This window comes from Ursus arctos, unplaced genomic scaffold (genome assembly GCF_023065955.2).
Source record: "Ursus arctos isolate Adak ecotype North America unplaced genomic scaffold, UrsArc2.0 scaffold_16, whole genome shotgun sequence".
In the NCBI taxonomy this organism is placed as follows: Eukaryota; Metazoa; Chordata; class Mammalia; order Carnivora; family Ursidae; genus Ursus; species Ursus arctos.
Window position 1 is genome coordinate 9,030,944 of NW_026622830.1, and position 22,515 is coordinate 9,053,458.

General features: G+C 46.4%; 1 protein-coding gene across 2 annotated transcripts in view; it reads right to left on the bottom strand.

Annotated features, from left to right (window-relative positions):
- Positions 1-655, bottom strand: part of TSHZ2 (teashirt zinc finger homeobox 2) — a 434,023-nt gene extending 433,368 nt beyond the window's left edge. For both annotated transcript variants that reach the window (XM_026503760.4, XM_026503758.4), the window contains exon 1: positions 560-655. In XM_026503760.4, coding sequence (XP_026359545.1) covers positions 560-599 — 40 coding nt within the window. In that variant the 5' untranslated portion in view covers positions 600-655. The remainder of the gene's footprint in view (positions 1-559) is intronic.
- Positions 656-22,515: the final 21,860 nt, after the last annotated feature.

Below are 22,515 nucleotides of genomic sequence, written 5' to 3' on the forward strand. Positions count from 1 at the left end.
CAAAGGTTCATTCCTTTCCTGGGGTGGTTTTTTCCACCTTGGCGATCAAAGTTAAACTCCCATTGCTTGCCCCAAAGCCAGCCTGCAGCCCAGGGCTTGGGCATGCCTCACACTTCAGCGCCCCAAACCCCAGCGAGAGGAGACGCTGTCCCTCGAGGCCAGAAGCCACTGGCACTGACCACGCGGAGGGATGCGGGGGTGGAAGGACTGTCTCCCTACCCCGCACCCCAAATCCTCAACCCAACTTTGGCCCGAGAGGCAAGAAACAGACTGGGAGAAAGTTAGGGGTGGGGTAGAGGGTGGAGGAAAAAAAGTTTAAGGAGGGAAGGCTTGGTGGGATAGCTTCCCCCCACCCAACCGGAGCCTGAGAAGGGGAGGATTTGGGAGATGGAAGAAGGCGAGAGAGAGAGGATGGGGTTATTCGTGGGGCAGAGAGGGGCGCCCGGAGCGAACTCCCCCCACAGCTCAGGGGGTGGCGTCCTGGGGCACCCGGGGGCTAGGAGGGCGGGCGAGGAGCTCGGCGCGCCGGGCAGCCCCGAAGCGGAGCCGGTTCTCTTACCTGCCGCCCGCTTGGGTGCCTGCTGTTTCCTCCTTGGCATCGCTCTACTTCGCTCCAGTCCTACTTCTGGCGCCCCAGCCCCGAGCCGCGCGCGGGGGCCCGCTGCTCTCTCTCCTCTCTGGGTCTCCTCCGCCTCCTGCCCGGTGGCTCCTAGGGCGTCACTCGGCCTCTGTCCCCCTGGCGATCCCCCCTGCAACTCCTCCACCACGGGCCAGAGACCCCCCTCTCCGGGTGGCAGACACGGGTGGCTTGTGCCGGCTGGTTTGAAGTAGAGGTTGGTTCTGCCTTGTTTGTTTGTTTGTTTGTTTTGGATTTTTTTTCCTCTCTCTCTCTCTCTTTTTGTTTTTGCTTTTTGGAAATTTTTGGTTTTTTGGTTTTTTTTTTTTTTTTTTTTTTTTTTTGGTGACTGTTGAGACACTTGATTTCTTTATTAAACATCCAAGACCGCGTTCGGTTGGAAGGGACGAGGGGCGCACACGCGCCACACGCACACGCGCGCGTAAAGATAAGGAAAAAAAAAGGCAATCCTGGGAAGGTAGTGGTTTCTTCTTCTTTTTCTTCTTCTTCCTTCTCCTCTTTTCCTCCTCCTCCTCCTCCTCCTCCTCCTCCTCCTCCTCCACCTCCTCCTCCTGCTCCTCTTCCTCCTCCTCTTCCTCCTCCTCCTCCTCCTCCTCCTCCTCCTCCTCGCCGGTCTCTATGGCGGATTCGCGCTGGGGGAGAGAGATCACTCACTGTAGGTTTGTGGCTGCTGTCAGATCCCCGTCTGTGAGTGATATGCGAGAGGACAGGAGCGGGTTTGGGAAAGACAGAAAATCTGGAATTCACTCACTCACACACACTCACACACACACACACACACACACTCACACACAGACACACACACAGACACACACTCACACACACGCACGCACTCGCGCTTCCTCTCACACACACACTCACACCCCCCACATATGCGCGCACACACACGCACACTCACACACTCACACACACAAGACAGGGCGAGGCGATGCCAGCAAACATCGATCCCGCTGAACAAACTGAACATTAACAAACTCCTCCTCCTCCTCCTCTCCCCGCGACCTGATGACAGGGAGAAATTTACTCCCCAGCCGCAGAGCGCCAGGCAGAGGGAGTCTATTAAAGGGACAGTGTCCCGCCGGGGAGAGGAGCTGGGGGTGGGGACCTGGCGCGCCCGTGGCTCCTGGAGGCGCCCCCCTCGCTGGGGTGAGAACGTGCCCACTGGCTCGGGGACACTCCTCTGGGAGGGGGAGGGGGGAGGGGTGGGAGGCGCAGGGATGAGGGAGGAAAGGGGGCAGGGTGACGGCCAAACTCCGAAGCTGGAAAGGGAGCCGCCGTAGGGGGGCCAGGTGAGCCCACCGGCAGGGCCATTAACAATACTTATTAGGAAGGTGAGAACTTAGGTCTGCTTTGGGCGGGGAAGGGGGAGGGCCCTTTATCCAGCAGTGACCTCCATCCTCCAAGTCTCTTAATCTGACCAGGAAGATGTCCTCCCCACCCCCACCCCAAGTTTAAGGCCCCTGCCCCTCCCACCTTCCTTCTCTTCAGCGGAGGATGATCGGAAAAACAAAAATATCCCATCTGCCTCCTTGACAGTTTAATCACATATTCTCTCTGCTTAAATAGTATTTATTGAGCACCTACTATGTGCCTATGCTGTAGACACAGCAGCCATAGAGAAAGGGAAGCTCCTGGCCCTCTTCATGTTTCTATTCTAATGGGGACGCAGAAATGTCACTCTCAGATATCCAGTCTTTGCATAAATGTCACTTTCTCCCAGAGGTCTACCTTACTTAAAATTTTCACCCACACACACACATACACACACCCACACACACCCACTCCCTATCCCATTTCTCTATTTCATCTTTTTCCACTGGGCTTATCAATATCATATATATTATATATAGTTTTCTATTTCGTTTGTTGTCCTAGTTCCTTTTTAGAATATAAGCTCTATTGGAAAGAGGAAGCTTGTCTCTTTTGTATACTGTTTTATCCCCAGCGATGGTAAGGGACAAGACATATAGTAGGTGCCCAATATAATATTTGTTGAATGAATGAAAAGCAAGCAAGCAAATAAACAAGATAATTTCCAAGTGTTAAGCTCCACAAAGATGTTAAAATAGGGTCTGCGACAGCGTCTGAAAGAGGGGGCAGCTGCAGAGTTGATGCAGAAGACGGCCCTGGAGCTGAGAGAGATTGCAGCCAACATGTGAGCCTTGAGCCAGGTGTGGGCCAGGCACCCACCTAGGGGCTGGGGACAGGTCCGAACTGAGACCCTGCCCTCAAGGAACTCTCATTCCAGTGGGAGAGACAGACAAAGGGGCAAGTGACGTGTGATGGGGGAGAAGGTGTACTTAGGAGGGGTAATTAACCTGACATGGAGGAAAGGAGGATGGTTTCGAGCCAGAGCTTCCTGGGGAGAGTCAAGTCTAAGCTGGGTCCTAAACATGGAGCGGTAAGGCAGGAGGGGAGCTCAGACAGCCAAAGCCTTACAATAAGAAGGCAGGCATGGCCTAGTTCTTCCCAGGCAGGGCTCTGGCTGCCTGCACCCAAATACCCTGAGGCCCTTGTCAAGGTGCACATTCCTAGGCCTTACCCTAGAATAAGAGGATCTAACCCCAGCTCCATTGACATTTGGGGTCATAATCCTTTGTTGTGGAAGCTGTTCTGTGCACACAGAGTGTTTGCCAGCATCCCCGGCCTCTACCCAGTAGATACCAGACCCTTCCACCGCACTGTGTCAACCAGATTGTCTCCAGAATTCTCCCAGTGTCCCCTGGGGAGGGGGCACAAAATCGCCTCCTGGTTGAGGACCACTGCTCTAGACCTTCTAACTCAGAAACTTCTGGAACAGGGCTTAGGGAATCTGCGTTTTGAGTGAGTCTCTGGCTCACTCCAGTTTGAGAACTTCTGCTAAAAAAGCCTTTTTTCTTTTGAAGTCAGACATATCCAATATCACTGACTATAAAGCAAACTCAAGCTTAGATATTTTATAACGTAGGCATTCAAGGGGTGGCACTGTTATGTGGTCATCGTGAGGGGGGTTTGCCTGTGCCCCACTCCTCCCCCCAGCCATGTACCCACCACGATGAAGGCCTGCCCAGTATCATCAGGCCACCTCCCACTTACCACCTGCCCGCCTACCACCTTTGCCCTCACTCATGGGGAATGACCCAGGGTGACCTGTTCCACAGACAGTTTTCTGAACAGTTCTTTGGGGAGCAATAGGAAACGTAACTCTCCCCATCCTCCTAGTCACATGTTATCATCACATTTGCAAAGTGCTGTTTCATCTTTTTTGTTATTGTTTTATCACTTTTAATGTCCCCACGCGGGAGGCACATGCTCGTTTGTTCCTCTCATGTATGTGATACAAGTTGTTAACTCATCGGCCCTCAATCACCCAACTGGCCTCCACCCATGACCAACCTCACCCAACCCCAGCCTAGTCCTGGGGCAATTGAGGCACAGAAAGCCCTACTGCAGAGTTGACAATGTCAGCAAAAGGGTGTTAATTCTAATTAATTCTAATTTCCTCCCACACCTTTCCAGAGAGCTGTGCCAGGGACCACAGCTTAATGAGTAAAACCCTCAGTCCTGCCGGCTGGGGACCACAGTCAGAGGAACAGGAGGTACAAAGCCAGGGACTGCAGTGAGCTCACCAGTGAGTCCACCCTGGACAAGCCCCGTGCCTACTGACTGGGGGTTTGCACTACATTCTATCATTTTTTAAGAGATTTTGTTTATTTATTTGAGAGAGAGATAAAGCAAGAGAGATCACAGAGGGAGAGGGAGAAGCAGACTCCCTGATGAGCAGGGAGCCTGATGCACCCAGTTCGGGGCTCGATCCCAGGACCCTGAGATCATGACCTGAGCTGAAGGCAGATGCTTCACCGACTGAGCCACCCACGCGCCCCTACATTCCATCATTTAACAAACATCTAGTGTGTTAGTTAGGTGCCAGGCTTTTCCCCAAGTACAGGAGGTGCTGGCATGCATAAGATAGGATCCCTGCCTTCAAAAAGCTTCCATGAAAATGACATCCCAAAGATTTGGAACTGGGAGAGAAGGAATTTGGGGGCTGGACCCAGCTTTGGAGAAGTTCAGGAGGGAAATGGGCCAGAGTAGCTGACTTTGGGCTGTAGAATCTCTCCCCACCTCTCGCTCCAGGATTCTTCTCTGAATTTTACTTACATTCTCACATTAAATTGTATTTTTTCCCCCTACTGCTACTATTGTGGAGTATTTAGCTTGGTTATCAGCAAGGAAGATTTTGTCTACCCCAGTGGGATGCATAACACACAGGTACTCAGATACTGTTCAGTGGCGTAGACATGACATTGAAAAACATGAATCGCATAGTGAAAAGGTTATTCCTTTTCAGTTCCCTTTCAATCCGAGAACGTCTCAGTTTGGTGCTAGTGTGTCTTTCATGCCTAACAATTGCTAACTTTTATTTCTCAACCAACAAACCACAGATCTCAGGCTTAGAAGCTTGGGAGGGGCAAGAGTTACCTGGCTAGACTTTTAAGAAATGGTTTGTTTTTATTGAATTCACTCCACGGCTACCCCTCTCTTAGCGAAAGATACTGCTCTCCATTTATGGTAGCAATCTAGCGTTTGATATAATTTATGGGTTTTAAAAATAAATATAGCTAAGGAATGGTAGAGAATAAAATAATGGTTCGGGAGGGGGTGTGGAGATGGCAAAATGTGAGAAAGGTGGTACAGGCATGACTAGAATTTGCAAAATAGTTCGCTAAGCCACAAACTCTAGCACTTCTGGAAACTTCTTCCAAGGGCTGGCGGCTTAGAATAATACTATGTTTGGGGCTCCAGGGAAGTAGCATCCTCAGATCTAACACTCAAACTCTGGGATGTGTAAAGGCATGAACTGGTTGAAATGAGTCAACTCTATCTTCTAGAACACTGATTCCTACACTGGCTCAACGTCAGAATCACCTGGGGATTTTTTTCTTAAGATAAAGAGGCGCAGGCGCCACCCTAGAATTACTGAATTAGATCCCAGGGCGGAGCCCGAACATCTGAAATTTTAAAAGTTCCCAGGTGATTCTGATAAGGTGCCAGGCATGGGAACCTTGCCCCTGCAAAAGCTGAATTTTGTCACAAGTGAATCAAGTTGGTAGAGCTGTTGCACACAGGGAATCAGTCAGGGTATCTGTTCTTGGATTCATTCACAAGCGTGGTTGTGGGGCCTTCCATTCGTACCCACGGGACCTGTGAATGCCCATTAAAGCACATCTCTATCATACTGATTCCTGTTTTTGTTAGTTTGCCTGTCCCCCCACTGGACTCCAACCCAATGATGGGTAGTAAGGAGGGCATGTATTGCATGGTGCACTGGGTGTTATACGCAACTAATGAATCATAGAACTTTACATCAAAAACCAGGGATGTACTGTATGGTGACTAACATAACATAATAAAAAATATTATTGTAAAAAAACAACAACAAAAAAACGATCATTTGCCAACTGCCTAGCTTGAGCTCGGCACTGCCCGAATTCGCAGGCATTGGGCAATCGATGGGATTCTCGGGCATAGGGAGACATCCCTCAGTTGACATAGTACCTCGTATACCAGCTTCAGGGTTTTTGCATCTTCTCTTCCCTCCAGAACGATTCCTCCCCCAGATCTGTTTTTCCTCCTCACTCTAAACTCACATGTCATCTCCTTTTGCCCCCACCATCTGTCCCGTTCTTTCTCTTATCTTTCATGGCAGTTATGACCATCTGTAAGTATCTTTTTCATATATTTGCCTATTTGTTATCTGTCTTTCCTAATTAAAATGTAAGTTCAATTCACCTCTCTATCCCTGAGTCCAGCACAGTGTTGGATATTGGCGCTCAGTGAGAATTTATGGAATGATTAAATACCTAGTTGAGCATATTTGCAAAGGGGGATATACGGGGGGGGGGGGGGGGAAACATTAGGCCCACCATAGGGCTTTCATTAGACATGGGTATATAGCATTTCAGCCTGTGTGCCTCTTTTCCAAGTGATGCTGTCCTGCCTTCCCCAACTTCTCTCCCTTTCCTCCCTTTCCTTTCTCTTGTCTATTATCTCCTTCCAATCCTCCCTTAAATATCGCCTCCTTCAGGCAGCCCTCCTGGGTGGACTCCAAGTGATTCAATCTTCTCTAGTCCATACTTTCTCAAAACAAAGAGTCATTATAGAGTATGATTCCAAATATATGAGACAGGCAGAACTGATCTATGCTTGGATATCAGGGTAGTGGTTACCTTTGAAAGTGAGCATGAGGTGGCTACTAGGTGGGCAGGTTGGGAGGGAGGGGCTTGCGTTGTTCTTAACCAGGATGCCAGTTACTAAGTGTGTTCAGTCTGTAATTCAGCTGCGTGCTTATGACTTAGGTACTTCTATAGACATACATAATGCTTCAATTAAAAAAAAAAAAGCAGTGTTCTCAAACTTTGCTGTGTATCATAATCAACTGGGGTGATTTAAAAAACTTACTGCCTAGGTCTTACCCCAGACTCATTACATCAGTCTGTGGGGGCGGGATCCAGCCATCAGTATTTTTAAAGCCCCCAGATGATTCCAATATGCTGCCAAGTTTGAGAGCCAGTGTACCATACTATTTTGCCCTTGAGGATATAATTCATTGCCTTCCTCTTGTGTCATTTAACTCATTCGGGATATCCCTCTTCCCAGTAACTGTTTTGTAAAAACTTCAAGGTGGCAATGTCACGTTATTTTCTCCCTTCCCATGACACCTGGTACAGCATCATGTTGGCAGGGGTGGGGGGGTGGGGGGGTGGGGAACCAGACAAGAGGAAGTGCCAGATGGATCATGGAGAGCAATAGGAAAAAAACAAGGTGGGGTGTTGGGATAGAGAGTAAGGGGTTGGGGCAGGCCTATTTTCGGGTGAAAGTCATGGAAAGCCCTCCTGAGAAGGGAACATTGAGACAGAGATCTGGAATACATGAGGCAGCCCACCAGGAGCCAAGGCCTGAACTCGAAAGAGACTTCTGTGCTTCCAGAACACAAAGGAGGTAGCAGTCAGGGTCCAGGTTTCAAGAGCCAGCTGGGGAGAGGGGAGCAGAAAGGATGTAGGAGAGATGGGGTGTGGCTGGAACATGGGGGATATCACCGGTCCTAATACCAAGTATGAGTCTCCTTCTTTGTCGTTGATAAATGCTGGTTGTTTATTTACATGCCCAAACAGCTAGTCCCGTAGAGTGGGTTTGTTCAAGCAACACAGAAGAGAACCTCTCTTTTCTTCTACATGGTGGGAATTTGCTCTCCGGAAACAGTTAAGTTAGATGACGATAAAGTTTGGAGACGCTCGAGCATTGGCAAGCTTGCTTCTGAGAATAAATCCTCCAAAAGTTGTTGGGGTCTCTTTTTAAAAACTCTTTGGATTTGGCTAGGTGTAGAATTTCACAACAGCAATTAAGCATTCTGTGTATTGTAGACCGGCCGATTGCTGAGTGGGCAGGCTGGGGATACGGAAGCTGTTCGATTTAACATACATCACATTTCTCCCTTGGAGGTGGCTGCTTGCCGTTGGTGACAGTGTTTTGCTGTTGCCGAAGAATCCAGACCGTGTCCCTGGCCCAGGAATCCATTGCTCGACTTGATTAACCACAGGAAGACATTAAGTGAATGTAAGGACCGGAACAGCCTGGGAACCATGTGACGCGCAGCCTTTAAGTTCTGGGCTCTGGTATATTTTCTGCCACCTCAACTGTGCATCAAGCTGTCCTTCCTGAACTCATTAGAACTGCGTGCCCAAAGGTGCCCCTCAACTTTCAGAAGCAAATAGAGAATGATATAATTCGCTCTGAGAACACCTTTCTGTCTTATCCGGAGCATGTCTTATCTATTATGATTAGGCATTAGGCATCCTATTGTCCTGAAAATTTCATGAGATTCTCCCCCTGCTTGCTAGGATTATGTCAAAGTGACTTGTCCTGGATGCTGTTTTCTCTCATCAGTACAGCTCGTCTCCTCTCCTTAACCATTGCTGGGAAGGCCAACACAGCTAAGGAATCTGTGCCCAGGCTTCAAATGGTCAAACAGTTCAAGGCTGTTGCAAATCCTCTTTTGAGAAGGCTTGTGTGTCTTGCTTCCTGGTTCCCCAAGAAGCAGACCCTGAGATAAAGATTTGAAAGCAAGTAGTTTGTTTGGGACATGATGTTAGAAAACTCTATTAGGAAAGTGAACATGGTACGGGAAGGCTACCAGCATGTGGTGTGTTATCAAGCAGGTGATCACCATGGGTGATGGAACTTAATCCTGCTGGGAAATGCTGGGAGTAGCTTACTCACTTCTGAGATATCCCTCCTACAGAGTGAGAGAGCTGGGGTACTTATCCATCAGCGCCTGTCAGTCATTGGATGGGGGCTGTTCTTGGCCTTCTCTGAAGAAAAAGAGCCCCAGGTGCTGGGCGTTAAATTGGGGTATGAAGAAATGGGCAGGGCACCAGACCAGGTAGGCGTCCAGGAAGAAAGATAAGTGTAGATTTGGAATCAGACAGACCTGCACTTTGTTTGTTCATTTGAGAGTGCATGCACGTGAGGCAAGGGAGGACGGGCAGAGGGAGAGGGAGAGAGAGAATCCTCAAGCAGACTCCATGCCCAGCATGGAGCCAGATACGGGGTTCACTCGATCTCATGACCCTGAGATCATGACCTGAGCTGAAATCCGGAGTTGAATGTTTAACCAACTGAGTCACCCAGGCGCCCCAGAACTGCATCTTAAAAAATATTTTCACTACTTACCAAGACTATGACCTTGGACAAGTTATTTAGTCTCTCCGAGCCTTAGTTTTCCCGTCTGTGAAATGGGGATGATTACGTATACCACCCATTCCATTAGGGGCACAGAGAGGAATTTAGAGCTAATGTAAAATCCATAGCACTGGCAAATAGCTAGCATTCCTACATTTTTAACTTTTTAATTATTTTCTAAGTATTCGTTGATTGACTATTCTTTACAGAGTCCTGTCAGATATATCTGAAATCTAATCTAATAGGTTCTGAGGGATAAAATGAATCTCAGCTCAATCCTCTATTTGTGCAAGGGCACCAGTTTACAGAAGCCAGTGAGGGAGCCCGGATCCTCATGCAGAAAGTGTGAAGGCAGCAGAGCATAAAGTCAAGCTACGGACAGCAGGGAGGTCCAGCCATTACCCTCTTCCCTCCACAGGCCTGTCCTCTTTTTCCCACGAAAGTGCATTAAGCACCTGCCCCAGGCCAGGCACTGGGCTGGGTATGGGGGATGCAGAAGAGAATAGGACACCTGTGTGGCTCTTAGGGAATGTAAGAATCTGGGGGAAAGAAAAGCAAGTTATAGTGATGATAACAGTTGCTAACATTTATGAAGCCCTTGGTACTAGGCACTGTTCTAGGCACTTTACAATATGAGCTTATTAATCCCTTAAAACAATTCCATGAAGTGCTTTTGTTGTGCCCATTTTACATACGAGGAAACTGAGGCACAGGGAGGGTAGGAGACAGCGCATGGGGAAGGTGGTTCAGCCCCTCCAGGTATGGCTCTAGCTCGAATCCCCCACCGCCACGCACCACTCGCTCTTGCTAATGCAGTGGTCACCTCACACGTTGGCTAATTATCCCATGACTTTTCCCCAGTTCCTGCTCTGAGGCTTCAGAACCTTACACTTTAGCCCGCGTCTGACCTCCTATGGAGTAAAAACAGATTCCTGGGCTCTATCCTACGGAGTAAAAACAGATTCCTGGGCTCCATCTTGAGAGTTCCCGCTTTAGTAAGTCTGGGCGGGGTTTGGAAATGTGTCTTTCTAACAAGCTCCTAGAGGGCGCCAGCGCCGGGCATCCACCGACCCCAGTTTTTGAGTTGCAAACAGGGTTTCAAACAGGGGTAATTTTTTCCTCCCAGGGGATACGTGACAATGTCTAGAATCAGTTTTGATTCACAGTTCAGGGGGTCGCTACGGGCATCTAGTGGGTGGAGGCCAGGGATGCTGGCCTCCGCCCTGCAGAGGCCAGGAAAGGCCCTTGCAAACGAAAACTGATCCAGCCCCAAAGGTAAAGAGGACCGAGGTTGAGAACTCCGGCCTGCGGCACAGCGTCACAAATGTTAACACAGCGAGGAGTCATTTGGGGATCTTGCTTAAAACCCGCATTCTGATCAAGCGTGTCTTAGAGGGGTGCCCAATGGCCTGCATTTCTAACGAGCTCAAAGGGCTTCTGATCCGGGGACCACACTTTGAGTAGCAAAAGCCAGAATATATCCTGCATAGGCACATGTCTCGAATCAAGGCTTAGGACAGAATGAACTCCTAAGAAATAAACCTAACATCATCCCAAATTAGTTTGGAACAAAAGTAACTCTGAGTTCAAATAATCCCTTGACACTCTTTCCCCTCCCCCCCTGCCCAGAGCAAGCTTTCCCCTTAAATACATACACGGAGGCAGAAAGGCTCAGAGGAAGGAAATCTCCATTCCTCTTTGAGGCATTTAGGGGCTGATTTAAAACAAGGAAGGACAGAGCTTGGTCAGAACTGCCTTGCTTCAGTCCCCAAACATCAAATCGAGTCTATTGTTGCCTGGAATTGTGGCTTCTTTCCAAGAGCTGCGCACTGACGGTGGGGTCTGCCTCTGCCTGACTTTCAGGTCTGCAAATGTGAGATGAGAAAGTGGCTGTTTTTAAAATGGTTGCTCTCTTGGGAAAGGGGTATGGGAGAAAATGGACTCTCTGCGTCCAGCCCTCCGGAGATGGCACCCCAGCCCCGGTGATAAATGGCAGCATTAACAAGGTTTGGTTGAGAGGGGACCTGCAGATTTATGACTTCCTGTCTCCGCCAGCAGATGTCATTATGGCTGACAGAACAGAAGGCCTTTCAAGAGCGAGCTGGGGTGGAGCTAAGAGGAGGGGAAAAAAAAATAAAATAAAATAAAAGGCGGAAGCCCAAACCAGTGTTTGCGCAGTGGTGCTATTGTCGATGCTGTCATTTTAGGGACACGGGGAAGTTTTACATGAAACCGAACGTCTTGTAATATCTCTGAGGTCCAGCTTTGAAGATTTAGGCAGAAACTCTCAAATGAAGCACAAAGTTTAGCTTCACTCAAGAAAGGAAACCTGCAGGGTTTTCTTCCCGGCCTGCGTGTACCCTTCGGTGAAGCAAACACTGCGTGAGATAAACGTATATGTTACCCTGGAACATCATTCTGATGGGTGTTTAAATATGTTTCTTTTACAAATTCAGCAGCCTGTTCTGAAGTTCTTTGGGTACACAGATACTTTTACCCATTTTAAAAGTGTTTTATAGGATGTCACTAGTGTTTTAGGTGCCAGAATTTTTTGCTGTACCAGAAAATGGTAGAATTTTGGTATTTATCGTTGGTCCCAAACCTGTATTAATAAGTACAACTGGGAACATATACTTACCAGTAATTATAGGCCACACGTCTGCATTTCCTCCTACTAATTGTCACCTGAAGCTTTGCCTTCTGTAGGCAAAGGAAGCATTTTTTTTTTCTAATTGATTCTCTTATTTAATAGACATGGGGATGTATTCTTTGGGCTCAGGGAATCAGTGCCCCAACCTGGTGACAGATGCTAGGTTGTCCTTAGTCCTACCAACAGCAAATTGTCCCCCCATCATGGCTTCGCGACCAATGTGGCTTGGCAGAAATGTACAATCACGGAGGACTTCATGGAGGAGAAGCACGGCGTCTCCTTTGCCCCAGGCCTCTTAAAAAACCAAAAGCCCACTTCAAGCAAAAATTTGATTGAGGGTCTTCTTCTATAATGAATTAATGGCTATCATCTTAGTGTATATATTATACGGAACATCAGCTTTTCGAAATAACACCGTCGGTATGAAAAGAGCCACTGCCGTTGCTCCTTCTGCAAACGACTTTGGAGTGGTAGCTGGTGATGGGTTTAACTAACCCAAGCTCTGAAGACTCACGCTCTAAATTCTTTTTCTGGCTCTTCCACTCACTCCCTGGGTTATTCTGGGCAAGTCACTTCAGCTCTTTCCTCACCTGTACAAGGTGGACAATAATAGCACCACCTCTTAGCAAATTTTTCAATGAGGATTGAATGGCGTATTTGTGAAGTCATTAGCCACGTGCCTGGGCCAGGGTGGGAGCTCAATAAATTAGCTATTGTTATAATGATTAATGTTAAAATATCTTCACTCTTTACTCTTTCACAGGTAGACACACAGAGACATAGACTGATTCATTGGCCACCCAGAAAAGAAATCCAATAATTATAATAACATTAATTGTAGCTGTCATATATTGAGTGCCTACTGAGTGCCAGACACGGTTAAAGGCTTTACTTGCAAAATCTGAATTTAATCCTTACAAAAATGTTTTGTGGCCAAGTATTATCCCTCTTGTTTCACATATCAGGAAACTCCGATTGGATTAAGACAGTGGTTCTCAAACCGTGGTGTACATCAGAATCACCCCCGCAGAGCTTGTTAAGACGGTTTGCTGGGTCCCATCTGCAGAGTCTCTGATTCTGTAGGTCTGGGGTGGGGATCCCTTGATTCCCATTTTAACAAGTTCCCAGGTGCTGTTCCTCGGGACCATATCTGAGAACCATTGGTTTCATTAACTTGTTCAGGGTTTTACAATGAGTAAGTGACAGAGTGAGTTTTCAAATTTAAAAATTTGAATGAATTAAAAAATGCACTGGGTGTTATACGCAACTAATGAATCATGGAACTTTACATCAAAAACCAGGGATGTACTGTATGGTGATTAACATAATATAATAAAAAATATTTTTAAAAATGGACTCTTAAGGAATACCTATGACTTCAAATTTCTTATTATCAAACTTTTTTTTTTTAGAGAGAGAGGGCGGAGGTGGGGTAGAAGGAGAGGGAGAGAGGGAATCTTAAGCAGGCTCCATGCTCAGCGTGGAACCCCACCTGCCGGTGTGGAGCTTGATCTCACTACCCTGAGCCGAAATCAAGAATTGGATCCTTAACCAACTGAGCTACCGGGCGCCCCTTCTATTATCAAACTTGTGAATTAACAGTTGGTGCTCGAATTCGTGGCGCACAACGGCTTGGATGGCTACTTGTTTGAATTGAATATCCAGACTCACGATGTTCATAACACAAAACAGTTCACGATACCCCAGACGGCGAGGATTTCAGGAACATTTGTTGGAGGAGCACCAAGTACTTCTATCATTGCCACTTAATCACCAGGACACTCAACAGTCCTCCTAGGATGTAGGAGAATGCAAGGCCTGTGACCCACTGTAGCTGGAGAATTCATTAGGCATTCCAAGATGGAGCCCAGCTGAGTAAGCCACACCTGGATGCCATCTGTGCCTAAGAGTCACGGTGATTCCTCAGCCTCCGACCTGCGAGGACTCTCAAAAGACAGCCCACCTGGACATCTGAGGGTCCTGGATACATCTCCACTGAATGTCCAAGACCTAGCCTTTCCCACTGCCCACGTGAGCCTCTTACAACCGGTCAGCCCAGGGGACCACAGATACAAGCTCCCGTCTAGAGTGAGAAGAGGATGTGCTCTGGCCCACATTGTAGGGTTTGGGGACATAGAAGAGAAACCTCCAAAAGCAGCTGGTGAGAGATATAAATGGAGACAGAGGACACAGGCATAGAACCAGGATAAAGTCCAAAGTCCCTTAGTGGGTAAAGGAATCCAGTAGAGGGTCATTGCTACCTTCCTCATTTAGTTGCAAATGGAGTTCAAACACACAGGCAAGATTCACATCAAGGAACATACACACCCAAGGACTTGAAGAAAATGGGTGAACTGAGGGAGTCGTACCGCTGATAGAGGCAGAAGCTCGTTGTGGAAGGTTGGGAATCCCTATTGCCATGATGCAGGATGGAGGAGGGACAGAGAGCCGATGCACACTTCAATCAGGAGCCTGGATTCCAGGGCTCTCTGTAGAGAATGGCCCCGCTAAATTTTGAGGACCCTTCCTCTTCTGACATAGGAAGATTCTATTTTTTTTAAAATTTTTTAAAGATTTTACTTATTCATTTGACAGAGAGAGAGAGAGAGCACAAGCAAGGGGAGCAGCAAGAAGAAGGAGAAGCAGACCTTCTGACGAGCAGGGAGCCCGATGTGGGGCTCGATCCCAGGAGCCTGGGATCATGAACTGAGCCAAAGGCAGATGCTTAACCGACTGAGCCACCCAGGTGCCCAGTACTACTTATTTGTATATTCATTCATTCATTCAGAAAATACTTGCCGAGCACACGTAACGGAGCAGGTACCCTTAGAGATATGGGGGTGGGGAGAGATGCACAGACACAAATCCCTGCTCTCATGAACCTTATTCTCTAGTGAGAGGAGCAAGATTAAAAAAAAAAAGGTAACAAATTATCTAGTATCTTAGGAGGTGAAAAGGGGTATAGCGAAAAATGCAGAAGAGAAGCGGATGAGTGTTGCCAGGTGGTGTGGTGGAGAAATGGCTTGTTTCCATCCCCAACAATATCAGCGTTGATAAATAGCCTTTGTTCGCGAGGGATAGAAACTTAAGTCAAACTGGCTGAAAAACAAAAGGGAAAATTTCGACGGCACCCAACTGAGAAGTCCAGGAGTTAATAGTCGTGCTGCGCTCTGCTGTTCTTCCTCCCAGCATTCATTCCATTCGTCATTTCTGACGTAACCCAGAATTTCACACCAGTATGTAACTTTTCCCGGTTTAGTTTGTGTACTTCTGGAAAGCAGGCCCCCACCCCCAAAGCCAGGGTATAAGCCAATCAGCACGTTCCATTCTCGCCTGATCACAGTGATTGGTTCTTGGGTGGGCAAAGGGTCCAATGAAGCAGAAACTCTAAAATCCTGCTCGGGATCTTTCTTTTAAGGTAGCAGGAGAGGAGAATTGTTACTGGTAGCCCTTGTGTAACCATGAGGAGGCTTGTTTCAGAATGTAGCAGAGAGATGAAAAAAACCAAACAAACAAGTAACACCACTAGGTTCTGGATGACACCACCCATCCACCGAATAACACGCTCTTGAATGAATTGCTTCCACTTCTGGACTTAAGAGTTAAGAGTCAAAAAGCAATCCCCTTTATGGCTTAGAACCATGTAAGCTGGGTTTTCTGTTATTTTAAATAGAAAGAGTCCTGGAGTTAAAACATGTACTTCAGGAACAGCTACATCCAGGTGCTCCCCAATGACCTCACAGATCGCCCCAGTTTTCCTTGTGTGTGGGCTTCCTGCTCAGCCTGGTGCTTCCCACAGGGACCGTCAGCAACCCCAGGCCCGTGTTCTTTTTCCTGGCAGCCCCTGGAAAGCTGTGCACTCATTCCGGCTGAGTTACCTTGGGACACGCGTCCATCTCTGGACCAGTCACTGAGGCCAGGGGGATGGAATACTGCTGACCCTCTCTCGGGGCCTGGGTGCCACCTGCCTCCATAAAATCACGTTGTTTGAGAGAGTTGGTTCTTCAGAGAAAAATTAAGGAGTTGTTACCAAAAAGGTGACGCATAGGTGCTGGACAATCGGAAACTGTAAAAATTCACTCTAATATCTAACTTTCTATGTTTTGGTCCCACTTTTCCCACGTGTTAAGCGAAGAGGTTGAGATCAAGTGATAGTCCATTACATTTTACTACGAAGGACCCCCCCTTCACCTGCTCTCCTCTGTTGCCCATGGTGGGCACCAAATTAAACTAAATTTAAAGCATTTAGTCTATAATCCATCCATTTGTCATTAATATGTCCATCTACCATGTGACACATTTTTATCGAATATCTGCTACCTTCCCATTTTGTTCTGGCATTAGAATCACCTTTATGAGACAGCCTGGAAGGCATGTGATCCACTCTGTTCAATGAAAGATGGGGGGGGGGGGGGAGGGTGTCTGCTGCTGGTTTTCTTTCTGGGTTAAAAAGTCAGAACCTCAGCAGAAGAATGCTGTGTGCTCATGTCCCTTCTCCTCTGCTTGGAATGGGGTATGTGATGCCTGGAGCGAAAGCAAAAATTTGCAACCGTGGGGTAACATGCATAAAGAGTCAGCAAGTTGCACACGGGGGGGGGGGGGGATTGTTGCAAGGAGGGACAGTCACAATATGGGGCCATGACAGTTTGCAGCATCCCAGGGCCCCTAATGCCAAAGGCTTCTTGTTAGAAAAGATCATTCACATCTTCATTGTTGAAGCCGCAGTTAAAAGTGTTCTGTTACACGCACTTACATGCATTCCTAATTGATACAGTCAGATCCAAGAGGTGCCCCAAGCAGCTTATAGTATGAAAATGTCCAGGGAAGTAATAAGAGCAAGTGTCATGTGTGTCAGGAGTTTATATGGGGCAAGCGATCACGTTACAGCTGCTCAGTGCAGCTGCCCTAATGCGGAGGCAGCAAGAGGCGATATGGAAATGAGTGGGCGTGGCTATGTGCCAACAAAACTTTATTTACAAAAACAGGCAGCTGGCTCGATTGGCCCGAGGGCCATCCTTCACTTGTTGACTCTGGAATTAGACATACGTACTGGGTATGCAGTAAAAACGGGCAATCGACGTAGTTTGTAATACGCTTATTAAAATATGGAAAATCTCTCAAAATTCTCCTTTCCAGATTTCCCAATGCCAGGTGGTTAAGCTCACACGTTCTGTGACTCAGCAATTCCTCTCCCATGTCTTCCTTTCCTCCCACAAAAGGGAATTGAGGGGTGGGTCCCCTGGACAGCTGCCCCGGGTGCTAATCTATAACGAGCTTAACGGGAGAAGTTGGGAAAATAAACATTTGCCTTTCTCTGACGAGAAAATAGACCACTGTGCAGTGAGACAGGCAAATACACAAAAATGTAACATTTGTTAGCCCTGTAATAATTTTGGTGAGGATTTTTGTAACTAACCTACACTGAATTTGTAGTTAGCTCAAAGATGGCAGTTGTGGTTAGCAGAAATTCCAGAACCACATCATGTGTGGTGTGCTGTGATTTACAAGGGATGTGATTTATATTGCGAATATGAAACCTTTTAATATACCTCCCAAGAAGTTGCTTGGTTCACAAAAGTCACAAAAGAATGCCAAAGAAATACTAACACTGCAAAGAAGTTGGATATATTTTGTCTGACTTTTTCAAAGAATATTGACTCTGATTCAAACTAATGTAAGTAAATTGCAAGTAGTTCTGAATCTTAAAAAAAAAAAAAAGTCTTAAAATCAGATCCTCTCTACCCTCACTAACTGTATCTTGGACAAATTTTTAAAGAGCATGGGATTGAAAAGTCATTGGATTATTGATCATGTGGCTCTTGTTCTATTTAGGCCCATGAACTCAGGAAAGTACCAACACAGACTGCACTGGATCTAGGAAACGGGAGTGGTGGAGACTGGGGCAGACGGGACAGTGTATGCCATGTCCAGAGGAGGCGACCTCGCTACAAAACATGCGTGTGACTCCAGTGATTGTTGTCCCTCTTCGGAAATATCTCTCAATCTTTAGAAAATCTCTCTCAATCTTTAGAAAATAATAATTAAAAGTTTTTTAAAAAAGATTTTATTTATTTGAGAGAGAGAGAGCACAGAAGGGGGAAGAGAGAGAGAGAGAGAGAATTTCAAGAAGACTCTGTGCTGAGCATGGAGCCTGACGTGGGGCTTGATCTCACAACCCTGAGATCATGACCTGAGCCGAAATCAAGAGTCAGATGCTTTACCGACTGAGCCACCCAGGTGCTCCCAATAATTAAAACTTTTATGTAGTAAGTTTCCTGTTTTATAAATATTGTGCAAACCAAGTAAACCTGTGGCTTAGTCATGCTTTTGATTGTTTCTCTTTCTTACACACACACACACACACACACACACACTCCCTCTTCCAGACAAAAGCCACACACACTCCTTCAACCACTGTACCCAGAAGATGCCGGACAATGGTGAAGTTGAACTGTGCACCTCAACTGATCAGATTTTTCAACTCTGCCTTTCCCAGACAAGACGAATTGTGTAGAACACGACATCTCTTCCCGCATCTCACGCTATGGATCTATTAGTGTCGCTATTTATGGAGAGGGGAGAAGAGAGAGTGATAATTTATACATACATTTGTTTTGTAAAAATTACACTCCTCTCCTCTGATTGGCTTGAGTCCCCCAGAATATCACTTCTCCGTGATAGATCATGTGGCTGGAAGGGGAAATGCTAAATTGTTTAAGAATTTCAAATTTTTGCATTGCCGCTGTAGCAAACGGTGTCATCCACTGAGCCATGCGGTTTTCCCCCCTTCCCAAAATGTCACAAAAGGAAGAGTGATCACAACAATTTGCACATGCCAAACACATTTGCCCAATCAACAACACAGAAAGAATCCCAATAGAAATACCACCCCTGTAAAGAAACACTGTATTTGATCTGATTTTAATACCGAAACGTTGCATATCGAAACCTTTTGTTTAGGCAGGAGACAAAGCTGCTGTGAAGGAGAATGGTGACAATAATCCTGCTCAAGACATGTAAAAAGTTGGGAATTCTGAGGCACTTTGGGAAGAAAACAAGACTACATTTACTCATGCTAAAGAAATGTTACTGCTTTTAGTGTAAAAAATGCTTCCAAGATGATAATGAATAAAGTAAGAGTTCCAATTTAGGTGCTATCCTACATTGAGCTGCTACATGCTTCAGGAAGATGCTTTTGGGCATTAAATTGCTAAGCAAAGGGGTGCCTGGGTGGCGCAGTGGGCTGCGCGGCAGACTCGGGTTCGGCTCAGGTCCTGATCTCAGGGTCATGAGACTGAGCCCTGCCCCTGGCTCCACACTCAGCAGGGAGTCAGCTTGAGATTATCTCTCCCTCTCTCTCTGCCCCTCCCCCTGCACATGTGTGCACACGCATGTGTTCTCTCTCTCTCAAATAAATAAATAAAATCTTTAAATTGTTAAAGCACCTGAATTGTTTAGTGTAGTGGACCCTAGTTATTTTGGCCGTCTCACTTCTGTTTGTTTTTCTCTTTCAGATAAAGATGTGGAGTTTAATTGTCTCCCATGATCAGCCATGGGAGACATGGCTAATCAATAAACCATGTGGAGTTTAATTGTCTCCCATGATCAGCCATGCTGTTTATGTAGTGTTGACCCTTGCCTCAGCTTACAGGGCAGACTCTGACTGGCTAAAGCCAATAATCCTATCCCGTCCTATGCCATCCATCCTACTGGCCACCATGATTTGGTCCATGATGGCAGAAACCCAGTCGGAACCAATGAAACCTGTGAAGTTTTCCAGGGCTTCTGGGAAAAAAAAATATGGGTCTTTCTCCTCCTTGAGAGCCCCTCCTTCTATGGTCTGCATAGTGTGAAGGTATAAAGACACGAACAGCTTCTTTACTACTAAAGTGGAAGACCATGGAACTGCCAATGGGAACCCATCTGAGGCCTGAGGAAGTAGGTGATGATGCAGAGGCAGAAAGGAAATGTGGAGAGGAACAAAGCTGGTCCTTGATGACACTAGATCAAACTGTACCTGAAGCTAGTCCTGTCCTGGGCCTTTCCAGTGACGCAAGTTTACACATGACATTATTCTTCAAACCAGTTTGAGCTGCATTTCCTGTCATTTTCAATGGAAAGGTTTTGAACTCAAATTTTGGTTTTGTCAAATTGATGTTGACATGTTAATACTGTTTCGATGAGTTATACTGGGAGAGTGGGGTCACACTGTGGGTTTCTGCTTCACTATTTTGTTTAGTGTGTTGTTTTCAAATGGATACCTCACCTTCTTAAATCATTTTCCTACTAGTCTCCTTGTCCACACTTCACAACACACATCAAGTACCACCTTCCCTGTGGACCCTGTGAATTAATTACTGAGCAAGAATTATAAACACTGGTCTTTTAGCTCTGTTAAGGCTGCCCCAAGTAGTGGTTAAGAGCACATGTGTTACACTACACAGACAGGATTTTGAACCCTGGCTCTATAATTCACTAGCTATGTAACTTTGGACAATTCACCTAAACTCCCTAAGACACTTCGCCCAACCTATAAAAATACTGTTACTAATAGCATCTTGTCTGGGACCATTTTTGTGAAGCTAAAATGAGATAATTCATGTACAACATTTATCATGGTGCTTGACACAGAATAAATGCTCAATAAATGTTGCTACTGTGATTATTAGTGTTATTTTACTTATCAAGGAGTCTACCATATTGAAAGAGCACAATAAATCTAATCTTCAGTTATTAGCCCAATAAATATTTGCTATATGACTTATTTAAACATTGATGAATGGATAGTTGAATGAATACATGAGTAAATTAAAATACGAATGAACGAATGGGAGCTGGCAACTAAGACGCAAGACCACAAGTAGCTGGGCTGGGCCAGGGTATAAAGAGGAGGAGGACAGAATAGAAAGCCACCCTGTGTTTTATGAGAATGCCCTTCCCATGATCTGTGTCCCCGTCAGGTGGAATGTTCTGCAGTCCTGCTCCCTTCATACTCGCGTTACTGCAGGCCATCTGTCAGGAGCATTTTGATGGGCAGCTTTACAGGTAGCCATAATGCAGCACTTATGGCCAAAGTCATCACACTTTGTTGAGCTCCATGCTTAGAGTGTCCGTGTCATTTTCTCTTTTTCCTCTGGGTCCTAGTTGCTCTGTGCACAGATGGAATCTAGTGTAGATGGCTTACTTCTTTCCAGTGGCTCTCCATGGCCCCTGAGGTAAAATTCAAAAGACCTCAAGTCCCCAAAAGGCCAGTAAGGCCTTTAAGGCCAGTAAGAAGAAGTAGGATAATGTGGACATTTCGTGAGTACTTACTTTAGCCCAGGCCTAAGACCTGCCAGCCAAGTCAGCTCACCACTTTGACTGGACCACCCCATCTAACCTTCACAACTATATATGGCAGCTACACTCGTTAGCTCAACTTGCTGAGGAAGAAACAGAAACCCATCAAGGCTATGTTACTTACTCAATTTCACAGGGCTAGGCTATGGCACTGCCAGGATTTTACCCCAGCCAGTCCTTACCTAGAACTCTGCTCAGAGGGCTTTAGGCTTCATTATATTACACCTTGTGTTGTCTCCTACACCAGTTGAAGCTACAAATACAGTTGTCCCTCTGCTTCTTTTAGAGTCCTGAAAAATGAACCCTACAGAAGTGATTTCTTGAAATAAAATTTTTCAAGTGTGGTGACATTGGAGGCACTTTGAGATGATTTCATGAGCTCATATTTCTAGATTTCTTTGAGAAAGAATTTTTTTTTTCATTTCTCTTCTTATTTCATCGACCCTCAGTAGCCAATAGACCCATACTTGGAGTCTTGTTTAGACCTGGAATTCAAGGGCCCACAAGCATTCTCAGTGCTAGGCATCTGAACAACCCATCTGGTTCTCACAGCCAATTCTGGCCAGGCTGGCTTTAGCTGGAATTCTGTCTCAGACACACTTTCATCTCAAGTTGGCCAAGGAGCTACATAATTTGCAGGGTCCCAGCCCCCAGCTCCACAGAGCAGATTTAGGGGAGGGGTTTGGAGCTGAGAAACAATAGCTTAATAACTAGCACACCGGTGGCTCACAGAAGTTCTCTTAACTCTGGGAATGGGCTGCGGTCCACAGGGACGGGTCCTTGGCAGTCACGTTTGTATTATGTGGATTTGTTCTCTACTGGACTGAGCAAGAACACATGACTCAAAGGAACCAATCACATTCTGTGTCCCAGGAACTGGCACTGAGAGACAGCGAGTTTCTGTCACAGAACCTGAATCATGTAACATCTGGGGCGGCCATATTCCACCACCAGATGTAACGCAGAGGAAACTTGTCTTTCGTGATTAGAGTCTAGAGTAAAAAAAGTGAAGTAGAAATGAAAGGAAAAGGAACGAGTGAGAGAGAAAATATACCTAGACGACTTTCTAGTTCCTTAATCCAGTCTCGTTCTGAGAATTGGCTGTATTCCTAGTCTTTCGTGTTCTCTGAGATACCCCTTACCCTTGTAAAAAATAAATGGGCATTTT